Genomic DNA, 25,295 nt, shown 5'->3' on the forward strand with positions numbered 1-25,295 from the left:
ACAATTATACATAGACCAATAAACATGTTTGCTACCAAACCTACTTTCAATAAATATTTGTTGTGAACCATTTTTTTTATTCAATTTAAAAAAAGGAAGTATTTAAAAGATTCTTGTGACTCGTAAAGCTCATGCCAAAAAATCTAGATATCATCCATATAGTGTCTAAAGCTTCCAAGAGGCTCACATTCTCCTCGATAGGTAGGTAGTTGATGATGTTGGCCATTGTCTGTCCGATTTCCTCCCGCCTGAGAGAGTAACAAAATAAAACGGTTGACAAATGATTCATTTATAAACGAGCGATGAGTCCTTACCGTTTAATGTAGTCGGCATACAATTACAAGTCGGTGGTTACTAAGTCTTCTATTATTGGAACGGTTTTTATCTTCTGAATAATTTTACAAAATGATTGATTCTTTGACCTCACTACAAGCCACTGCGGTCGACATTACAATGATAACCCCTTGAACAAGTAAGAATCATGGTTAAAAGTAAAATATTGTTCTAAAATTTAGTCTTTAAATGTTTTGGTAAAAGGAAGTGTAGAATGGTTGACCGTGTGATGGAAGTCTACCATAAATCATCATAATACCCAAAGAGGAATAAACCTTGTGGGAATTATTCGCTTGCTAGGACATTCAAAATGAAAATATCCTAATAAGAAATACCACAAAAATTAAATTTTGTACAATTAAGAATTTTTAATTGATTTTTATGTGTTTGGAGCCCAAAAATCTGGTGCTTAGTAATGAATATAGAAGTTTAATACATAATAATAATGTATTCATTTATTTATTTATAATAATAATAACATTTAATTTATAAGTAACTTATTCAGTGGTTAATAATTATAACTAAAGCTATTGTTTATTTAACTAGTAACAGTAGTTACTAGAGATACAAAGACATAGTATACAAGACAAAGATTTATGTCAGAAATCAAACTTATCGAATGATGTTCTCATGATTAGAGAACGGTTTGATGAGACTGGAAAACTACTGGACAATATCCAGGAACCAAGCTCAAATTTGCAAGTACACTACACGTTTGTCAGTTGTTATGACTTATTAAATTAATTTGTTAATGGCTATTCGGACTAATACACTATTGAGACAATTAGTATTTTAAGGTTGGTTATAAATTAAAATATCTTATATCATTGATAAAATAATAATTTAATAGTACAATACAATAACAATATTATCACAATTTCAAGTCTTAAATTATACCATCTATTATAATTAATGGTTATACATTTACAATTCTAAACTCATCAATTTTCAGATTAAGAAATTCAATTAGGACATTATAAATAAAAATAATCTGTAATTGGTTATAATATAAAACGATTGGATATCAATTTTGTACTGATTATTGTATATTGAAATAAATTGATAATTCAATACCCAGATTATTAATGTCGTACAACGGAAACACTTAGTATTATTCACTGTTGACATTTCATAAATTAACGACTCGGTATATTGTGCACAAATTATATTTCAAAAATATAAGTTCCAATTTGAATTTTAAAAGTTATCCATCGAACCTCCCCATCAAAATTTATAAAAAAAAAACATTTAATATAAAATTAATTTTATTATATGATTCAAAAAAGATATCACATAATATGTAATTTTTCCCTAATTTAAATATATCATGCTGACATCTGTGTCACATGACATTTGGAACACCCTGCACACATTTTATGTGTGAGATAAAAACAACATATTGCGATTACAGACGTATTGAAAAGTCGATTAGTAAAAATTATTAAAAACAATAATAAATAATATGTAAATATGTTGTATGTTTAAAAAATAATGTTCGTATCGTGTTAAACAGTCTTTAAAAAGTAAACTACAATATTCTTACCATTAATTTAATTCACATCTACTTCACAACAACCATTCATGGTTGATTATGCTCTTTGTTTTACTCATTTTAATACTAAATCTAAAACAAACAAAATCAAAATTTTTAAGAAATAAGTATTTATTGCAGTCCACATCTAGCCTGCGGGCAGCGTGTTTGAGACCGCTGTTGTAGGCGATCAGGTACTGTCTCAAGAATCTTAAAATATAAATGTTTTTTATTTTGTTTATTTTTAGTGTCGCTTTTTATTTTAATAACTAGATGTGCCTCGCTCTGCTGTGAAATTCGGTCTAAGTGAAATTCGATCTAAGTGATATTCGGTCTAAGTGATATTCGCTCTAAGTGAGTACCCTAGGTCGGAGACGGGACTGTAAAGAAAATATCGTAAAAAGTCTAGTAGTCACAATTTTAGTTAACCTAACCTCCGGTGGTTTGGGAGGAGCCGATGGGGTCCTAACCTAACCTTCGAGGGGGTCGGTGAGCCTTGATTTCTGGGCTGGTGGAAGCCGCCTTTGGCGCCTTCGAGGGGGTCGGGTGAAAATCGTGTTATCAGGAATTCGATGGGAAATTGTAATCGGGTGTCTAGAAAAGAATTAAGTGTCTAGCTATCAGTCTTAAACTGGTGTAGTACCGTTTCCCATTGCATGCCCTGTCTTTTTGTATATAAAAAAATGTATTTAGCGAAAATGGTAGTGGAGTGTCTAGCTATTAATCATCACATCACGTAACTAAATCTGTATCCTAAATCTATATCTGACAATACAATCCACCTGCGCCTCCGACGTCGAAAGTCTAATGTTGTATTATAGGATAATAAGTATAAAGTCGAATAACATATTTTGAGCATTCAAGTCGAGTTGTCAGTTATCATTGGGAAAAATCGAATTAAACGCCATTAAATCCACCCACCACGTAGGCAATCCGACTGCGTCGGATCGCGGACAATGCGTGAATAGTAGGTTTATAATGCCAATATAGTATAATATGAACAATCTGATACCGTGTTCCGTCGCATGCCTGGTTCTTTTTTTCATATTATAAAATTTATTTAGTGAAAATGGTAGTTGAATGTCTAGCTATCAGTCATCATAATATATGATGTAAATCGATGTCCGAAAGTTAAATCCATAATTTTCATACCTCCTAATGTCAAAGTTCAGAATATATCAGATGTTGTTTTTGATATGTAGGAAAATATATAAAACATATCAAATGTCATAAAAATTGAAAACATAAGAATTCAAAATGTACTCAATTAACGCGTTGTAGTACTACACTTTATATTATACTAATAATAATCTTAATAATATGGTATTAAAAAAAAATCGTAGAAGTATGTATTTTATCGTATAAGAGAAAGCAATAGCTTTAATTTTCAAAATTCAAATTAAAAAATCAAAAAATAACTTGAAAAGAATGCAATAAATTTAGAGCGTTCGGGTGGCCGTGTATATCAAATCGCCGCAGTAGGATCGATTATAATATGTATTATGAAGTAAAATTAAAATTGGCATAAGTTACAATGAATACAACAATAAGTATTTGAGTTGACTTTTCTACAATTTTAATTTAATTTTTTATTTTTTATTGTAGGTATTTGAAATATTTGAAATTTGAATTCAGAATAATTTTGAAATGCAAAAGAATTACACGATAGAATAGAAATTAAGTATTTGAGGGGGGGTCTAGCAATCAGTCATCTCCTAAAGTAAATCTTTGTAATATGTACTTTTAAATACATCATCATTTACATAATAAATTGTAAAATAATGTAATAATACATTATGTGCATCATTAAAGGCATTTTTTCCATATACGTTTTTCAATTTTAATTTAAAAATTGTTTTGAAATTTTAAAAATACATAAGGTTTATATCACACGTGATAAATATAAAAACAGGGTAGGTAAATATTTAACCCATCTTTGAAATCCTTTATTGTACCAATATTTTACATAATTGACCAGTGTCGTGTATTCGTTATATAGTCAGTATTATTAATATATGTGAAGGAAAGATAAATAAAATAAAGAATATTAACAACAAACAGAAAATAATCGTTTGATAATTATAATTTATAGCTCAGCATTAATGAAATATAATAAGTTGTTAAATAAAAATTAGACAATTTATCGTAATAAATGTATTGGTTTATTCAGCACCAATTTAAAAGCAATAATGCTTTGTAAGTGTAAATATGAATAAGTATGTATAATGTTCAGATAACTGGTTTACATTAAACCAGCATTTTAAGCATAACGTCTCATAATATATAAGCTAAAAAAAACAGTAGTACAAAAAATACATGGTGCTTAGATGACAGATGTTGTATATATTGTGCAATTGCATCTTATTATTATACGTATTTTCCGTGTCTATGATATCGGTGTTCTAATACATAATATATGTATTTAAGGGGTTCAATGAGGTATTGGTTTTCTACGACTACAAAATATATACCTAATAAGCAAAATTTGTATATACTTTCGCATATTTAAAGTTATACGTATTTAACAATAATACGCCGACTGTGGAAGTGAAGGCGTATAGTAATGATGGGTACCTACACTAATAATTAATAAATACTAATTTTGTATTGAGTATAACGAATTTACCAACAATAAATAGATTTACAATTCGTCAAATCGAAATCTTATCGACGATAAGATAGTATTACTATACCCAAAGATTAAAATATCTAACACGGCCGCCGTTGACTTCCAATTAATATCGGACTGCGAAGATGACAATATATATTATATAAACATAATATAAACGCCACGTAAAAATAAAATCGAAGTCTCCTTTTTTTTTAATGTTTAATAACAATTGCATTTCATCGGTGTGCAAAAACTCGAGATAAACCTGTACGTATATAATATAAACACAATTATATTTATGATATGGGTAAGAATAATTTAGCATTGATTTATCAAGTAAAATTAAATCCAACTACAACATACACTCGAATGAGTGGAATATCGGAATTGAATAACAAATCCGCCTAAATTATATAATTATTAATTACCCATGTTTACAATATTGCCGAGTTCAAAAAATAATAAATATACATAAATAGCGTATAGGTAGTAAATATATGGGAAACTATAAAATATATAATATTCCAGTAATATACGTAGGTATGTATAATATATCATTAAACGGTGTTTAACTCTCGACAATCAAACGAAAAAACGAAAAAAAAAATCGGAAAAAAATGCAAAAAATCGAGAGAGCTCCGGGCGGCCATGCGTTTTACAGCGCCGCCGTAGGATCGACGACGAAACAGCCCGGGGCGGGATTTGAACCTGACTATCCTAGCATGGGGCCCTAACGCCTAAACCTATTGACTACAGTTTGAGATGGAAAACCGAGTCGAACGTCGAGCCCTTAAGCCGTTTCCGGACCGCAGAGAACACCGCATTAATCGCTTCGATTTACCGGTCAAAACGTCAAATCCTTTTCTCGTGTAAATGAAACTCGGAAAATAAAAACGTTTTTACGTCATCGAATCTCCGTCCGTAACGATCGTAAATGACGACGATTACATCTATTACACATTACATCATAGTCAATTCAAAGGACACGCATAATAAAATACTATAAGAAAAGTGTCATAAACTCTTAGGTATGATTAAGAATATTTGCAATTACAACTTTGACTATACCTGTACCTAACTGCTTTTATATTAAGAAACATATCAATTTTATATGTATGTGTGTGTGTGAATAAATGAAAAAATTCCGTATAATTCGTGTGTAATGAAGCTTATATTAATATTAATTGTCTGTTTAATATAACGTTTCCCAAAGCAACGTACACTTAAAAATACAACAACGTATTATAATATAACAAACAGCCGATAAAAAAAAAAAAAAACGTTAAAATCGTCGAAAACCCGCGTAATAATCAAACCTAACGTAAGAAAAACGCGTTATCAAGACGGCGGCGTTGGAGAACCGTCCGTTTTCGATAACGACGGCGGCGGGCCATGGAGCATGCAAACGGCGACCGAGGCGCATTCTTTTTATAAGGAAACGAACTTCTTCACGCTTTATTATATAAGGAGAAGATTATGTCAGTTAAATTGTTATTTGAACTTTGATATATAATTATATTGTTGATATTTATGAGTTGAGCACGCAACTAGGTAGGTATGGGCGCTGCCTAGTGCCTAGTACAGCATAATAATTAATATTACTTAATGGATAAAATAAATAATTTAACTTCTTAAATAAAATTTTGTAATCAATGATTTATTAATGTGTTTAGTATTTTGACAATATGTATCTACAAAATATAAATTCAAGAATTAATCAACAATTTCAAATTGAAATTGATTAATGATCATTTTCACACATAACTAACATTATGATATGCAATAATGCTTTTTATTATTTTTATAATCATTAATGGACACATTTTAAATACAGTAGCATTATTATTTATTCTTGCTTTAAATTAAATTCTGAAACTAATGATAATAGTTTCAAATGTGTAATATTTGAATGAAATATTAATGATTCAAAATTGAAATTGAGTATTTTTACTATTGATAAGGATAGGATATCATAAGGTTTTTATTTCTAAAAAATTTTACAATGTGATATTATTTATAAAGTAATATTGTCTTTTGGTAAAGTTAAATTCTGAAATTAATGGTTATAGTTCAATATTTAATTTTTAAATTAAATAAAATTTCAATACTTTTGTTTCAATATTTACAAGTTCAATATTGAGTGTTTAAGTAACAAAACTTAACTAATTTTTTTTTAAATAAAAAGTCTGGTGTAATTATTTATCTAATTAATAGATTAATAATTATTTTAAATGTATTAGAATCTAATACATTTAAAAAAGTATTTTGTTTTCAGTTTTATACAAATTTAATTTAGAAATTAAATTGTTATTACTATTTTACATTCAGTTCATGACAATATTACATATTTTATTAATTTTAATCATATTTTGTTCTTACGTCATAAACAAATATTAACATAATATTTTACACTATTATATAATATGTGGTACTTGAAATAAAAAAAATTTCATTTTTAACATGTGTTATTTTTTTTTTGTTTGCTATACATTTAGGACAGAACCATTTTCCTTTAGGCTTGGTAGTTAATTTGACGCATGCGAAGTGGAACCATTCATTAGGACACTAAAATAATAAAAACACACAATTAAAAAAAAAAAAAAATTATAGAAAACAATAAAACAATAATTGCAATCAAAATGTATACACACTATTAATCTTTTAAAGGTTTTTATGTAATAAATTCAAATTATTATTCTTACATCTGGATTATCACAGCCAATCATTCACCATAAGAGACTTGGTTGCATAAACAATATGTGGGCTCATTTGGATCGACGGGCATATCTAATACTTCAGTAGAATGTGAAGATCCAGCATCAACTAATGCACCAGTAAGGGAACTACTTTCTACTGTAATACTTGTGACGATGTTTGTAGGATTTGTTGATTTAGTGACAACATTGATAAAACGTGCTTTACTATGTGCTGCACTTGTTATTTTTGCAACTCCTGAAAAATGATGGTAAATATTATACAAAACATATCAACTAAAATTATATTGTACACAAACTTTTTTTCAGTTGTTTCTTTTTAGCTGTATTATTGGAAGCTAATTCTTCTTCACTCAATAGATTTTTCTTTTTTATATCTTTATCTTTGTTTTTTTTTTTGCATCTTTCTAAAATTAATACTCATAAAGAATTAATCAAACACATTGGCACATAGCCACCATAATACAATATATTACAGAACACCTACGTTTTTGTGAATTTCCCTCTATATTTCTTGTAGCACTGATAGATTTATCTTGAATTTCAGCTTCAAAACGTGACAAATCTAAATCTAGTTTCCTTATGTGTTTATCTACCTGTAAGGTACAATGGAGTAGAATTATTCTAAGGTAACATAAATAACTTATAATCAATATACCAATTTATAAGTTTGTATAGTCAATTGGACTTTATCATTACCATATTCTTTTGCTTAGTCAAACTGATGTTGTATACTTGTATGCTAGTTAAAGCTTTGGATTTAATATCTGGTGTGTATCCTTTGACATTTGACATAATATAATCATCTGCCAATTTGTCAATGTTGCACATCAATGTTTGAGCTCTCGCATCAGAGTGAAGTTTCGTTGAAACTCAACAAGAAGACTCTCTAAACCTGAAATATAACTCTGTTAGTAGATACTTTGTTAAAATGCAAATAATCAAAAGAAAACTTACTGTTCAAATAGTGTTCCAAGTAATGCGAGAAGCAAGAAGCCATTATTGATATTTTAAGGTTTAACCGAAATTATATAAGAATAAAAAATAAGTGTAACAAAACCGTAAACAACGAAAAGCAGGAATATTTTGTTGTGTTTAATCGACTTTAAAAAACTCGAAATGTACTATAATATTGTGCGTGATACAGATTTCCCGATTTTGATAACAGTGAGATATCACCAAAATCAAAAACCTGGAGATCAGTTCCACCAACCTTAGAATAATAAACTTCCTATAACACCTATATTAAAAATTAAAATCTGGCATATCATTTATTATTACTACCAAAGGTGTGCCTCGATTTCTGGGCTTGTGGAATCTGCTTTCGGCGCCTTCGAGGGGATCGGGTGAAAATCGTTTTACCGGGAATTCGGTCGGAATTGGTAATCGGGTGTCTAGAAAAGAAATCATACACTAAAAAAGTAGGAAAAATACCAAAGACGAATAATGGCAGTTGAGTGTCTAGCTAGTGTCAGTCATCACATCATGTAAATCTATATCTGACAGTGCAATCCGCCTGCGCCTCCAACGTCGAAAGTCTAATGTTGTATTGTAGGATAAGAAGTATAAAGTCGAATAACATCACATGTTATTCATATTAAGTTGTCAGTTATCATTGGGAAAAATCGAATTAAACGCAATTAAACCCACCACGTAGGCAATCTGACAGCGTCGGAACGCGGACGATATGTAAATAGTATAGGTACCTACCTAAGTTCAAATAAACCTAATCAAAATGTTGTATAAACTCAAGCTTCAAATGTTTTATAATATCAATATAGTTTATGGAAATCTAATACCGTTTCCCGTTGCATGCCTGGTTCTTTTTGTATAAATATAAAAAAATGTATTTTGCGAAAATGGTACCTAGTTGAATGTCTAACTATCAGTCATCATAATATGATGTAAATCGATGTCCGACAAAAATCAAAAAATATAAAAACAAAAATATACAAAAATAATTTATTTAATCTAATAATTATTAAATAGAATTAAAAAATACACTGTGTTAATTTTTCAAAATTATGTTTCAACTAAAATATATTACAATGATATACATCCAAGTAAACGAATACAGTACAATGCAATGTAAACACTCTTGTGCTCTTTAACACGACCCATGGTCGAAGACATGTTTAAAAAAAATACAACGATATATTATCATGTAATGTACTGAATCGAAAACAGAGTATCGTACAACGTTAAATGAATAATAAGCTTCAAAACTAAAATCTAAAAATTTTCAAAGTCATTAAAAATGTACTCCCTTACGCGTAGTAGTACTGTAAGCACTTTATATGTATATATATTATATACTTTATAAAATAATCGTAATTATATGTTATTAAAAAATATTAAACGTGTTTGTTTATCGGTATAAGAGAAAGCAATAGCTTTAATTTTCAACAACCAAATGAAAAAACTAAAAAAATGACGTGAAAAAAACGCAAAAAATGAGAAGAATTCGGGCGGCCGTGCTAATCAGAGCGCCGCCGTCGGTTCGACGGTGATACCGCCGGGATCCGGGATTCGAACCGTCTATCCTTACACAGGCACTTAACCCCTTAACCTATCGACTACAGTTTGAGTTGGGAATTGATGCCGAATCTCAGCAAATTAAACCATTTCTGTGCTGCGACAAATTTTGTGTTTAGCCCCGTTTTACTAAATAATTCATGTGTAATGAGCTTAGTAATTCTTATTAATTGTCTATTTAAGATGTATTTGTCAACAATAACCGTTTTATGTGGACTGTTTCATTAATATTACATAATAATATGACCAATATAACATTTTTAATATAATAAACATACTTATTACCTAGTACATACTACTATAAAATGTAGATACACTATTGTCTCTTAAAATGTTAGTGAAGTATTTAAATTAAAATTGTAGAATTATACTCAATAACTTATATTTAATACAAATCAAACACAGAAATACTATTGGTAAAATATACTTAAGTTTATCAAATTTACCTCCTTATATGATGCTAAATACTTGAATGTTGCATAAAATCAAAAGAAAATTATCGAAACATTGCCAGCAGAATTAATATTTAAAGCATTTGTACTATTAAAACATAAAATGTAATTCATATACAGTGTGTTCACCAATTTAGGGAATACTGAATTTCTCGGCCGGATTTTTTTTTTACAAGCTGGTGGTATATAAATACACATTTTTTGATACATTTCAAAATTTTTTGAAATTTTGATCTGCGCATGCTCAGTAAAAACTTTTTTTTTTGAATAGCAACACCTACTTTAAACACCAATACACCATATTCGGATAGGCCTATTTTTTTTAAACAATTTTGATGTATTAACTAAGGTTCTACATTCAAAATTGACTGAATAAGAGCCATGTCAATTTAAATAAATAATCGTAATACATTTTTTTTATTTTTTAAAAAATTAAAAAAATCATTTAAGATGAGTTCTTATTGGTTACTTTTTGAATATTTATAGATGTTTTTTTTAGAAGTGTTATAATTTTATACCCATATTATGTTAGTCTTGTTTAAGACACTTCTAAAAAAACGAACAAATATTCAAAAAGTAACCAATAAAAACTAACTTTAAATGATTTTATACTTTAATTGTAATTTATTATAAACTAATTATTATAATATAAAGACATTATTTATCTAACTGAATTCAGAATTTCAGTAGGTCAAGTAACCTCTACTAAAACAATTCTGCACACCCCGTGAAAAATTCCTGCGCACGCCTATGGGTGGATATACCTACCTAGCAACAATAGATATCTTAATCTATAATATAGATTCTATATTAACAATATCGCCAATATCGGATGTATATTCTAATGAGTAAAAATTAACACACCAGACAATTAAGATAAAAGCAATAGACAGTACCTATTTGATTATTACATACAGTCAAAAGTTAAGCAGCGTTTATATTTTTAATATTGCCGATATTGGTATCTACTATCTACCTACAAGATTATTTATTAATTTCGTCAGGTAAATCATTTAGTTACAATTTAGATTAATACTAATTGGAAGTTTGATTGTGTATCACATCGTATTTTTTTTACCTAATTATATGTACGGGACTTTTTAAGTATCGGACATTTTTACCATTGACTTTTTATACCTCGGACTTTTTGGTAGTACCTATACCTTCTGAAGTACTTAGGAACAAGACACTAATTCCCGGGAATGGTAAAAATAACAAATACATACAATCAAATTGCTGATTTAATAAAAATAGAAGGAAAAATATTTTAATTCTTGTCAATGAATGAACGTATTAATGTGTTATAACAATTTAACATAAACAAATAATATTTTATTAGTAATTAGTATGTACCTAACCATTAAAGTGAACGGCGAGCGCATAACTAGCTCTTCAATGAACAATACCGCTCATTGGCGATACTAACGAAATTATTATTTAACATGAGCGAATAGCGATACAGGAAAGTGCATTGAGTTGGACCAATTATATTATTTCAAAACTATCCACAACAATCATAGGCATCTGCCGATAACTTATTATTGTAATCCGCGATAATTCAACGATTGGCGGCATTTCAGAGTTATATTTTGAAGGGAGCGGCTAAATTCTTCCAAAATATTTTTGTATTAGAACATGAACTGAATTTATGTTATCAATACTAGTTAATAAATTATCACATAAATTATCATGCGAGTCACGTTTATTGCCGAATTTTAGACTTATATAATATTATTATACCAACAATAAATCGAATAATTTTGATGTGATTAAAGTTTTTAAGAAGTATTTTTTTTAATTTGTGGCACAAATATTCAATTATTTAAAAAATCAACCCCCTCAGGCCTCAGTATTGGTCGAGAGTATTTAAGAAAGCCGCACTGATTTGATACGCGTTTAATGATCACACTAAAGCGGACGGCAATGGCAACAGCGAACTGCGAAGACAACGCTCCACTGCCCATACGACATATATTCACACCATTGTTATATTTTATGCTCACACGCACTACCTGTAGCTCTATACCTAACCTTGTCTTATTGAAAACATTGAACACTCTGCAGCTGTCGTCTATAGTGTACTGTTCGTGATTCGTCCGCAAACATCGCTTCGTTCGGCGTTGTTCAGTCGGTCACCTGTTCATCGGCATCCGTTACTTAGTGTGTATCTGTGTTGCATTCCGGACGTTCGCGCCGTTTAATATTTGTGACTACAACATTACTATTCTAATACTTCGAGGTATTTTTTTTATGAAAACGTTTTTGAGCAATCGATAGCGTTTGGTTTTATTAACCGAATTTAATCTATTTCAAATTTTACACTCGCAAAGTGCGCGTTATTGTGAACGACTTGCAACATGTTTGACATTTTTGGATCCTTAAAGGCGTTGCTGAAAATCGACAATGTATGTATCGACAACTTTGTTTTTCGATTGCACTACAGGATCACTGTATCTATCCTATTGGGTTTCTCGATTATCGTAACATCCCGGCAGTATCTCGGCGATCCGATTGATTGCATATTCGAAGATCTACCACAAACCGTCATGGACACATACTGTTGGATACATTCGACATTCACCTTACCAAAGAGGAAAAATGGAAAAATCGGCGAGGACGTGTATCCGGGTGTCTCAGCTTATGATGATGATACTGACACAGTTAAGTACCATTCATATTATCAGTGGGTTTGTTTTGTGTTGTTCTTCCAAGCCATGTTCTTCTACACACCCAGGTACTTGTGGAAGTTATGGGAGGCTGGACGCATGAGTTCACTAATTCTAGATCTTGAATATACAGTTGCCTTGGATCCTGAGCATAGGGAATCATTAATAAACTATTTTATTAAAAACTTGCACATGCAAAATTTCTATGCTATCCGGTTTTTCTTCTGTGAAATCCTTAATTTGTGCAACGTCCTACTCCAGATTTATTTTATAGACTACTTTCTTGGAGGTGAGTTTAGTATGTATGGCTATAATGTATTAGTAATGACTGAAATGAAAACGGAAGATCGTACGGATATAATGTCTCGGGTGTTTCCGATAATCACCAAATGTACATTCCACAAATACGGTTCAACTGGCACTATCCAAAAATTTGACGGTATGTGCTTGTTGCCACAAAATATTTTAAACGAAAAAATGTTTGTATTCCTATGGTTCTGGTTCTGGTTTATTGCCATAATTAGTGTATTAAACATTTTGTATCGTATACTTATCATTACGATACCCTTCTTCCGTTTAGTTTTATTGAGATCAAGAATTGATTACTTTTCTCATGATAAATTAAAAACTTTAACTCGGAAATTTTGGATTGGAGATTGGTTTGTCTTCTATCAATTGAGCAAAAATATCAGCCCTGTTAATTTCAAGGATCTTGTATCAGAATTGAGCAAAAAATTTGAGGAAAAAGATAGTGTGTAATCGTAACTAAATAACTTAAAACTATTTTAACTTTAAATACTTACTAAACCAAACAATAACAATTTTTAACAATGGAAATATATTTAAGATAACAGATTACCAATAATAAATACATCTTTTATAGTTTTATTAAAATATGATTATATATCAGCCCATGTGAAATTATTTATAGTAGGTAGGTATTTAAAATTAATTTTCTTTAAAGCTTGTTGTATTACAAGGTTTTTACTCTTAAAAAAGGTGTTTTATAAACATAAACATCTTAAAAATTTCTACAATATTATTAATAACCATTGTGAAGTATAAATTTCATAATATTTTTTATTCCTAACTGATTTGTATAACTAAACTTTTTTCTACTGATATTTATTAAGTATAAGAATTAGTTGTATTCTTATCCTTTTAAAATATTGTTTGTAGAGTGAAAAACTTAAAAGTTTTATTTGCATAATTAATAACTTATTAAGAATTAATTCATTTAAAAGTTAATTATTAGTATGCTTTATAATTTTACTACATTAATTGTAATGTCATTAGCTGTTTGGCAGTTAATAAATAAATTATGTATTAATATTTTGTCAATGGTTTGTACTAAAATGAATTTTTCATTTTTAATTGAAAAATACAATGTATTAAGTTTGGAGAATTAGTAAGAGAATAAGGAATATTCATAAATTTAATAATTTTTGGAAAATAAATATTTCAATTTAAGTATATTAATTTTTTTTTTAGTTTACATTTAAAGTAACCACTGTTCATAACAAAACACATAACAATTTATTTTAAAATCTTAAATTAATAAAATTTTAAACCTTTTATAAGATTTTATAAGTTCTAAAAAATTAGTACAAATAATATATTTTACAGTTGGACTGTAATAAATATGTATAACATGATATTAATTTAAAAAAATACTGCACCATGCATATTATTATTTTTAAATTAGTAGTATCATTTATATTTTAAATATGTATTTTTACAATTAAGTTATATAAGCATCATTTAAGTATATATTTTTACAATTATGTTTTATAAGAATTATTTAAAAATGTAATTTTTCAATTAACTGTTTTAAATATCTTTTTGTATTACATATTATTATTATTATTATTATATTGTAAAAATAATGTTAGTTATATTATTGTATATCTCGACGATCATTAATCTTATCTTAAAATAAATTATCTAACATTTTATATTGATATTTAACTTTACTATAGCCACTTGTTATAAAATACTACAATTAAATTTAAATGTATACTTACACCATATAATATTGCAATATCAATCCCGCCTAAATCATTCTGCCATTATCATAATACTAATAAATAAATATACTATATTATGTTGTTCGAGACAATAAAACAATTATTTTAAATAAAATTTAGTTGTTGTTTTATTTATTGATATCATTTAAAATTATACATTCATTATAAACATACTTATAACAAATATATATTTACATGGTAGTGGATAAGTTACTTCATTTTAGATAATTGATTAAAAGTTACTCTAAAATTATGTGTCTAGTTATAAGATACCAAAGACATTTTTGAACGGTTAAATTACAATAACATAGATGTAGCCGGGACTTTTTATACTAATCAAATAAAAATAAAAATTATATTCAACATTTTTTAGACATCTCAAAATAAAATCCTAGCTACTCGCTTGTTTAAAGTTACAAATTATTTAAAAATTTATGTTAACTTTTTTGAAGAAAATCTGGCACTGCCATGTATTAGTTTGAATCAAGGCTCAGGCTGGAAAAAAAATGTACTTAGGTAAGCCTAGTCATTCTATAATATATTTTTATATGCTTTAATATGGTTACATAGTCTGAAATCTACTCTTACAGAGTAGGCAATTCTATTAAATGTATATGAATTTAATGTTATTTTTAAGATTTTTTGGGTACTTACTATACTTACAAAATATTCCTGATTCATATCATAATTACATTTCTGTAACTAAAAAGTGTTAAAAGACATGTTTTAAGTGTACACATTTTGAGTAATTTGTTATCTAGAAAAATAGATTTTCCTACTTTACACCCACTATTAACTTCATTGTTCCAGAATGTAATACCTGTTCCAAGTTTCTAATTTTTTTTTATCAATAATTAATTAATTAAATATAAATAAAATATTTTAACATTTGAAAATTACCTTAGATAAATTTATCTTTTATTTAAAGTTACAGTAAAAATTGTAATAAATTATATTATTTTTTAAGTTACAATAGAGTCTCACTTATTCGGAGGGCCAGCCTGAAATACTACCAAAAAAAATAAAAAATTTTCAATAATTTTCAAATCTATTGCTAATTTGATTGTAGATGCAAATTTTTTTTTCTTTTTATATAAATTAACATAAATTGATTTATATGAACAATTCATCAATTAAAATGTTTTTTATGTACTTATCTAAAACTTATTTACAAATTTCTGAATCTGATTTCATTTAATCCAGACAGGGTCTGGTCCTATCAAGTCCAGATTAATGAGATGACTGTGTCTAAAATATGTATGATTGATTATAAGTTACAAATGTCACTCAATTATTTAACTCTGATACATATAACTGAGGAATATTCATCCTGCATGTTTTTATTCATTTTTAATAGATTTTACAGTATAGAAATATCGACCATACAACAAGTAGATGATGTCATACTATTTCTTTGGTTATTACTAATAGTATACTTTAGTGGCGGACAGTTAGGGCAAGCAAAGTAAACACCACATTCCCAGTTAAAAAGGAAAAAAAATAATTCATTTAATTCATTATATCAATGACCAATATAAGTTTTTTATTTTAGATATAATAGATATACTCATCAGTAATTATACTTCATTATTTATATTATAATTTTATAGCAATTGGTAAGAAAATTAATAAATTAAGGTCATATAGGTATGCAATATATTGACAGAAGTGCTTCGGATTTCGATTACCTGGTTCATATCTAGTATATTAGTTATGGCCAGATACGGTATGGCGGAATGACCATGAGTTGGAAATGCTACAACAAGTGCTTTTAAATACTTTTTCTGTAAAGCTTGTAAAACTTTAGATACTTGAGTTTTTTATTTTGTTAATCACAACATAATAATCCTAATATTTTATTAATAAAAACAAAAAAAAGATTTAGATTTTTATAATTAAGTAACCAATGAATTTATAAAAAAAGATAGACAAATGGATTTTATTTATAAATAGTATACATTATAAAAAGAAACTTTTTTTTATTTACCTAAATAATTAATAATTTACCTTTAAAAGTACTATTTTTTAGTTTTTGACGCTTACCTAGCTTTCAATAATACCGCACACTGCTGGTACACTTACTAGAGTGCATAATGAAACTCTTTTGATCATTATTACTTTAATATAAATGAAAAATGATAACTAATAATAAAGTGTGTAATTTAATAAATCTAATAATAATAATTTAATTAAATATTAAGAGTAGCTGAGCTAAACTTAAAATTAAAAAGAGAGAAATTTGGATCATACAAATATTTGATTATACAGTTAGTAAAAAAATAATTAATAAATGCTAAAAAAATCAAATCAGCTTGTGGAAATATATGTAGACTAAAGTGCTCATTATTTATTACCTAGTGAATACGTAGACAATTATTTAATAATTACTGATAATTAAGAAATGTAAATAGATAAAAAATTTTTTATCTAAATGCATTGAACATGGTGGGGTACCTACATGCAGGTATCTTTGTACAACAACTAGAGACTTCAATTAGTCATATAATATAACTTTTGTATAAGTAATATTAAAGCTGCTACACACAATATGATCTGGTCAGACTTGTTATCTGACAAACATCTTGTCGATCCTGTTGGGTCTTTTCAAGTGGCTGAACCATTCGACTGCCTGATAAAACATAGGAATACTATTGGAAATAAAATTAAACTGACCAAGTCGTTGTAGATGTCTTGCCATCTGTACAGAACACAACACCTGATTTGGTCAAGCCATCTGTTGACCCAATCAGGTCATATTGTGTATAGCAGCTTTTAAACATAGTCTGTAAATTATTTTTAAAGACTAAAAATATATACTTGCTATTAGTGGTAGACCAATCTGAACCATTATTTCAAGACTAAACAACAATGGATTTATTGAGGCAGATAAATGTGAAAAAAATTGAAACCATAAAAAATTGATTTTGAAATTAAACAGTGTTCGATACCACATAAACACTATTCCTCGTATTGAAAGCCATTATTTAAGAGCACAAACAACTAGGGAGTATATTATAATCTTTGGCTGACTTTTATAGGGATTATTCTTCTTTTATGATAGAAAAACAATATCCTCAAATGGCTAATTTAACCATGTATTCAAGAATTTTTAATACAGAATTTAATATTTTTTTTTGTTCCCAAAAAGGACCAATGTTCTCGTTGTGAGTCACAAAAATGCTAATGATGTTGGAAAATTACTTAAAGATGAAAAATATCAGTTACGTTTATAAGAAAAAAAGTAGAATAGAAAAATAAAATGATAAACAGTTAGCTGAAATGATGAAAGCAAGTTAAGTTACATATTGTTAACATGCTATGACTTTCAGACTGTACTCTCAACTCCTAAGGGTGAAGTATCCTGTATTTTATTATAAATCTCATTTACAATTTTATAATATCTGAAATTGTGAGAAAAAATAATTTTGTTATATTTGGAATGAAGGTGAAGAAAAAAAGAAGTTAATGAAATAGGAACATCTATAATACATTTTTTATAATCTGAAGGTAACATTAGTAAAATTTAAGTCATATTGTACCTACTCAAATAACTATGCTGGGCAAAACATGAAAAAATGACCAAAAAAATGGGTGCCCGGTAAAGTAGAAATGTTCCCACTTATTATATCATTACACTTGTATGCCACTACCAAAAGTTGTATCACTATTCTTTCAGCAGTAAGACATGTATACTTCTTTAAACCCTTTAATTGACCATTAACTACACTGTAGAAAATATTTTTCTTAACATAATAATTTATACTGCCCCTTAAGTATCATATTATTAAATAAATAATAAATACATTTATAAAACTCAAACGTACACAAATCATTTGCTCAGAATATATAATCTTTGTTTATTTTCATCAGTATTAAAAAAATGTATATATTTTGATTTTTTATAAGCATTTGGAAATCGTAAATAGGTATAGAAAATACCTTATTACACTTTTATTACACAAATAATCCTAGTTTAGTATTAATAAATTTTAAATAGCTTTGCTTAACTCTTGGTAAATGAGTACTATTTACTTGTATAACTGTATAAGTATAAAAAAAATCATGTGATGAAAGTATTTTACAAACTTAATAATATTAGGTATTAATGAAAGATGTATATATTAATAGGTACCTACTTTTCTATAGATGATTGATGGTTTATAAAGTACTAAGTAGGTACTAGATTTAAAATGAAAATATGAAAGCTGTACCTACACACACATAGCTTAAGTTTTTCTTTACAAAGTATAATTTTCTGTAATATTAACCAGGCCCGTAGCCACAAACCCAGTCGTTGCCCCCCCCCTCCCTGAAAATATTAAAAATATTAGAAAGACATTGTTTTTATATAATATAATGCCCTCCCCAATAGTTTGCTTTGCCCCACCTGAAAATTTGGTCTGGCTACGGGCCTGATATTAACTATCTATATAGACGTGTGGTTAAAATTACAGGAAACTATAAATTTTTATAATAATGTAAACATCGACTTGCTATGTTATGCACTTGATATCGCCTAATCGTATTATAATACTTAAATTAATAAATTAATTTATACTTACATTTACACAACGGTACATCATCAACAGTAAATGTAAATGAAAAACACACAGAAATACAGAACATACTTTATAATAATTAACACAAATAAATAAAAAATACAAATTTTAATAGGCAAACATTATAAACGTAATAACTAGTAAATCACAAAAGAATATAATATTGTCACTTGTCAAACTTCGATATGAAAAAGTCCAGTATTATTAAGAAAATAAAAATGACAATTGAGTATCGACGACGGTCAACTGTATTGAAACTATAGACAATAAACAATATGATAGAAACTGGTGGCTAATCAGTAACCGCAGATACGGTAAATTATAAAAATGGTTTTCCTGTTTTTTTCCATCTCGGACAATCAGACATAAATATTAAATACTATAGTTTATATAGTAATATTATACGAAAAATAATACGCAATCCTAAATCTATTACAACGGCATGAAAATGAATAGTAATAGGTAACTAATAAGTAATATTGTGGTCAACATGTGTACCAAAATGAGACAGTCTGATAGTATTATCAGTTATAAATCTGAATGAAAATTTAAATAGGTTTTTTATAATATCACGTGAGGCGATTTCTTATGATAGCTATTATATCTGAAACTGTACAGGACCGATTTTCTTCATTTCTTTTTTCTAACGTAAGTACTCGATGTGCAGATGAGCCATCAAAAGAGAAAAGTCTAAAAAGATAATTACTTAAATAGTTATAAGAAGTATTAAGTTTGCCATAAAATAATAATAATAATAATAAATTAAAATAAATAAATAAAAAATAAGTTAGGTTGTTATACCAACTATTTAACAACCACGGATGGCACATTATTGTATCTTATATTGTTATCCAACGTGCCTACTAAAAAAAATAAAAATTGATAAAACTTTGAAACTTAAGGATTATAAATTATAAACTTACTTACACATTTCTCGGAGACCACAATCCATCACAGGTGGATTGCATTTATGATACTGCTCGCATAATCATAATTCATACGAGAGTCTTGCGGGCAACGTCAAGCTTAATGATGGCTATAATGTAAACTGACTAATTGACTCATTGACAATAATTAACAACTAATTGACTAACTCATTGACTTATAAACGTAGAGCCTGAACAGTGATAAATCGAGGATTGTAATTTACACAGTAGTACAGTACATTCGTAGGTATACCTACCACAAATTTAGTGTGCTATAAAAAAGCATTTTACAAAATTCGTATTTTAAAGTGGTGCTTGCAAGTTGTTTGAAATTCAAAATGGTCAATGAAAATGTCTAAATTTTGAACACCGTTAAATCGAATATTAAATAGGTAACAAATTAAATAAAGTATGAATCATATTATAGAATCGGCATTTTTAACGAGCAATGAGCCAACGAAGTGCACGGGGTCAGCTAGCTAGTATTTTATTAAAGGACTCTACAACTAAAAAAATCCTAATTTTTTTTATTATGTGAAAATATAGTGCTTTAAAAAGAAAAATTTTGGTGGTATAAAAATTTTTGTCGGACAATTATTGTTTCGGTGTTTATTTATGAGTCGAGTAAAACGCGTGACGTCATAAAATCACACCGTCCGCCGGGCCGTATCTAAAATACACGCGTTGTATTTATTTCGCTCGATTAAAATAACTATAGAGAAAAATTGATTTAAGGTATAAGTTGCTAAAGTACATTTATAAAAAGGTTATCAATTTCTTTAGATGATCATATTATTTTTACAGTATTAAAATTTGTTTCAGAGTAGCTTATATAGGAAAGACAAAAAAATAAAATATATTAAATAGCAAATACATTATATTAAATAATATTGTACACTGTTAATTAAAGTTAAAACAAAATATGTGTTATTATAATTTATAGTTTAAGAACTAAAATAAATATGTAAATAAATCTCACAATAAAATATATTAATATAAACAAAAATACGTATGTTATACATAATTAAATTATTATAATAAATAATTATAGCTAATTTAGCTAATTAGATTATATTTTTAGGTAAATCTTGAATACCTTTTTGATTTTAATTCTTCATAAAAAGGGTGAAGTGTTGGATAAATATAATCTATTAAACATTATAATTAATAAAAAAATAATATCAAATATGTAAGTTGTTGTATTGTTGTATAAACCTACTACATATATACTTACTTACCTATATTCAATTTTATGAACCTACCTTTATTTTAATTAGTATACCTAGGTATATTTTATTGTGAGATTTGTTTTACATATTTATTTTAGTTCTTAAACTATAAATTATAATAACACATATTTTGTTTTAACTTTAATTAACAGTGTACAATATTATTTAATATAATGTATTTGCTATTTAATATATTTTATTTTTTTGTCTTTCCTATATAAGCTACTCTGAAACAAATTTTAATACTGTAAAAATAATATGATCATCTAAAGAAATTGATAACCTTTTTATAAATGTACTTTAGCAACTTATACCTTAAATCAATTTTTCTCTATAGTTATTTTAATCGAGCGAAATAAATACAACGCGTGTATTTTAGATACGGCCCGGCGGACGGTGTGATTTTATGACGTCACGCGTTTTACGCGACTCATAAATAAACACCGAAACAATTGTCCGACAAAAATTTTTATACCACCAACATTTTTCTTTTTAAAGCACTATATTTTCACATAATAAAAAAAATTAGGGTTTTTTTAGTTGTATAGTCCTTTAATATTTGATTTTCGTTGAAAACTACAATCGGTTGCTAATCGTTATAACTTATAACTTTATTAGAGACCGATAATCACTACTAGTTCGCGGATTTAAAATATTTTAAATGCATTAAAAAAAACCAAATATGAGCTAAAATAACTAAATATTAAATAAATATGCATAATTATATTATGCACTAAAATATGCATGAAAAATAAAAAATATACATAAAATAATTAGCAAAAAAAAAAAGTTATTTTTTGAACAATAATGAAATAATGTCAATATTCAATCATGGTCGTAAAGCCGGTTACACACCTAGCGTTTTCGACGCAGCGTTCAAAACGCTGAATTTATATCTTACACACCGTGGCGTACGTTCGCGGTTTTTAAACGCGCGGGAAAAATTTTTTCACCACGCACGCCTTGAAACTTGCCAATCATTCATTACTCGGATTTCGTTCAGTACCATCACACGATCACGGAATAATATTTTTGATTTTTATTAAAAATATGGATGCCTTAAGTGACTTAAATGATGCAGAAGCCGTCTGTATAGTGTATGCGTTGTATAAAATTAATAAAAAACAAAAAAAAGATAAAAAATTTAAGCGTCGTTGGTGGGTACATCCACTTAACTTAAAAAGGCCGCGTGAAGGACAGTTTCAAGTAACTTTTTTGACATTAAGGCAATATCCGGAAGAGTTTTTTTAAATATTTCCGTATGTCAATTAAAACATTTGATGAGCTGGTAAGTATTAAATTATATTATTTTATATAAATCAAATACGTATGAAGTGTAAATAACTTAAATTGAATTACTATTTTATTTTTTAAAACATTGATTTAGTTATATATTTGAATTGTAATTGATTATTCAGTTAGATATCATTGGAAGACAGTTGAAAAAGCAAGATACTGTGTTACGGTTATCTATTCCACCTGAAGAAAGGCTAACTGTTACATTAAGGTAAGCACTAAGCACCTAACTAATTTGTATGCAATTTTTTTTCTATCAATACAGAGGTTGCTATAAAAAAATATATGTAGTACAAATGAAATGCATAAAATACTTGTGAGTTGTAGTTCAATATAAAAAAAAAACAAAATATTAATTATATTAAATTAAAATGATAGGTACTTCAAACTTAGTATAATTATAGTTTGTACCTACTATAAAAATGTATAAAATATTAAAAAAAAAATCATTGTAACAGTTAGCCTTTCTTCAGGTGGAATAGATAACCGTAACACAGTATCTTGCTTTTTCAACTGTCTTCCAATGATATCTAACTGAATAATCAATTACAATTCAAATATATAACTAAATCAATGTTTTAAAAAATAAAATAGTAATTCAATTTAAGTTATTTACACTTCATACGTATTTGATTTATATAAAATAATATAATTTAATACTTACCAGCTCATCAAATGTTTTAATTGACATACGGAAATATTTAAAAAAACTCTTCCGGATATTGCTTAATGTCAAAAAGTTACTTGAAACTGTCCTTCACGCGGCCTTTTTAAGTTAAGTGGATGTACCCACCAACGACGCTTAAATTTTTTATCTTTTTTTGTTTTTTATTAATTTTATACAACGCATACACTATACAGACGGCTTCTGCATCATTTAAGTCACTTAAGGCATCCATATTTTTAATAAAAATCAAAAATATTATTCCGTGATCGTGTGATGGTACTGAACGAAATCCGAGTAATGAATGATTGGCAAGTTTCAAGGCGTGCGTGGTGAAAAAATTTTTCCCGCGCGTTTAAAAACCGCGAACGTACGCCACGGTGTGTAAGATATTATAAATTCAGCGTTTTAACGCTGCGTCGGAGCTGAGGTTTTTGAACGCTGCGTCGAAAACGCTAGGTGTGTAACCGGCTTAACTTATATATTCTTATCTTAGTTTACGTATTTTATTTCCTCGATTATTGATCGCAGTCTTAAGGCCATATTTGGAAAAACCGTTTATTCCTACAAGTATACCTACCTATTAATTTATTTTGATACTAAACGAAAAAGATGGTTTATGTTTCAATGACCTGACTATCCAAACATTAAATCATGTACAGAAAATGCCAATTTAAACAACTGGTGTAGGTTATTCCTAATTTTTAACTATAAAAAAAAATTTAAAATTATTTGATAATAAATCGTTATTTTACATGTTTGCATTTCGTAAAAATTTAAATTAAGGATAAAATGTTTTTAATTGGCCAACATTCAAGTTCTTTTATAATTATTATAAGCCAAACTTATGAAAAGTCTTGTATATTAAATGCCAACTCTTAGCTACATATATACAATTTTTAATAAGTTTTAACTAGGTACCTATAAAATGATTTGCAAATATTCAAGATTTTTATATGATTTTTTGTCAATATTTGAACTTCAAACGCTAATAAAAAAAAAATTGTGTCTGTATTCTTATAATTTTTGAGCCATTATAAAACTAAGATTATACTAAGATATTATTACCAGAAAATGGTATAAATATTTTATGAAAGTTGTAAGTACAATTTTATTTAAGTATTCTATTAAATTAAAGTATTAAATTCTATAGTATGTACCTACTGTTATTCATTTTTGAATTACAACTAAAAAACAAAAATCGTTTGAAGCAAAATAGTTATAATATGGATTTTTTCATAATTTTTTTTTTCATTTAAGTGGCAAAACTTATAAGGAAACTTGTATTAAATTTTAAAATTTTAGGTAAAAAATTAATTATAAATTTCCAATAATTACAAAATACTTTGTAATTTTCGAGATTTTTGACTAATTTTTATGTAGTAAACTTTAAATTCTTGTAAAAAATATTATTAGGTATTATTATACATTTTCGATATTTTAGAATTACAAAATAAACAACTTGTTAGAAACTATTTTTAATTATTTTAGATTCTGAACGAAGTGATGAATGTATTGATTTTACAATGATGTATGTTTTTTATTTTGTGTTTGTGTACAGCATAACTAGTCGAAATAATACTTCAATTTCAAACTTTGGGGGTGGTTTCCGATGGCAAAGTGAATATCCTTGGTGCATTATAGAGGTAAAAAGTTAACATTTTCCAACAGTTCTCAAAAAAATCGGGTAATATTATTAGAAATTAATTGTTATTTTTTTTTATTAATATTATAATAGGTAGGTATTGTTAA

The 25,295-nt window shown here is 27.5% G+C and overlaps 1 protein-coding gene, 1 long non-coding RNA gene and 3 pseudogenes across 2 annotated transcripts; 2 read left to right on the top strand and 3 right to left on the bottom strand.

Annotated features, from left to right (window-relative positions):
• Positions 1–7: 7 nt before the first annotated feature.
• On the bottom strand, positions 8–20,202 carry LOC126551794 (uncharacterized). The gene is made up of 3 exons (XR_007605678.1): positions 19,432–20,202; positions 315–463; positions 8–248 (listed from the first exon to the last, which is right to left on the bottom strand). It is a non-coding gene; the product is annotated as an uncharacterized LOC126551794 (long non-coding RNA).
• Positions 6,836–10,653, bottom strand: LOC114132251 (inhibitor of growth protein 4-like; annotated as a pseudogene).
• On the top strand, positions 11,323–13,746 carry LOC114132250 (innexin inx2-like). The gene has a single exon (XM_027997658.2). The coding sequence runs from the start codon at positions 12,534–12,536 to the stop codon at positions 13,599–13,601; it is 1,068 nt and encodes a 355-aa protein (XP_027853459.1). The 5' UTR covers positions 11,323–12,533; the 3' UTR covers positions 13,602–13,746.
• Positions 20,203–22,619: 2,417 nt separating the features above from the next.
• Positions 22,620–23,094, top strand: LOC114132247 (uncharacterized; annotated as a pseudogene).
• Positions 23,095–23,326: 232 nt separating this feature from the next.
• Positions 23,327–23,778, bottom strand: LOC114132249 (uncharacterized; annotated as a pseudogene).
• Between the last annotated feature and the right edge of the window lie 1,517 nt (positions 23,779–25,295).

Source organism: Aphis gossypii, chromosome X (assembly GCF_020184175.1).
Source record: "Aphis gossypii isolate Hap1 chromosome X, ASM2018417v2, whole genome shotgun sequence".
Classification (NCBI taxonomy): domain Eukaryota; kingdom Metazoa; phylum Arthropoda; class Insecta; order Hemiptera; family Aphididae; genus Aphis; species Aphis gossypii.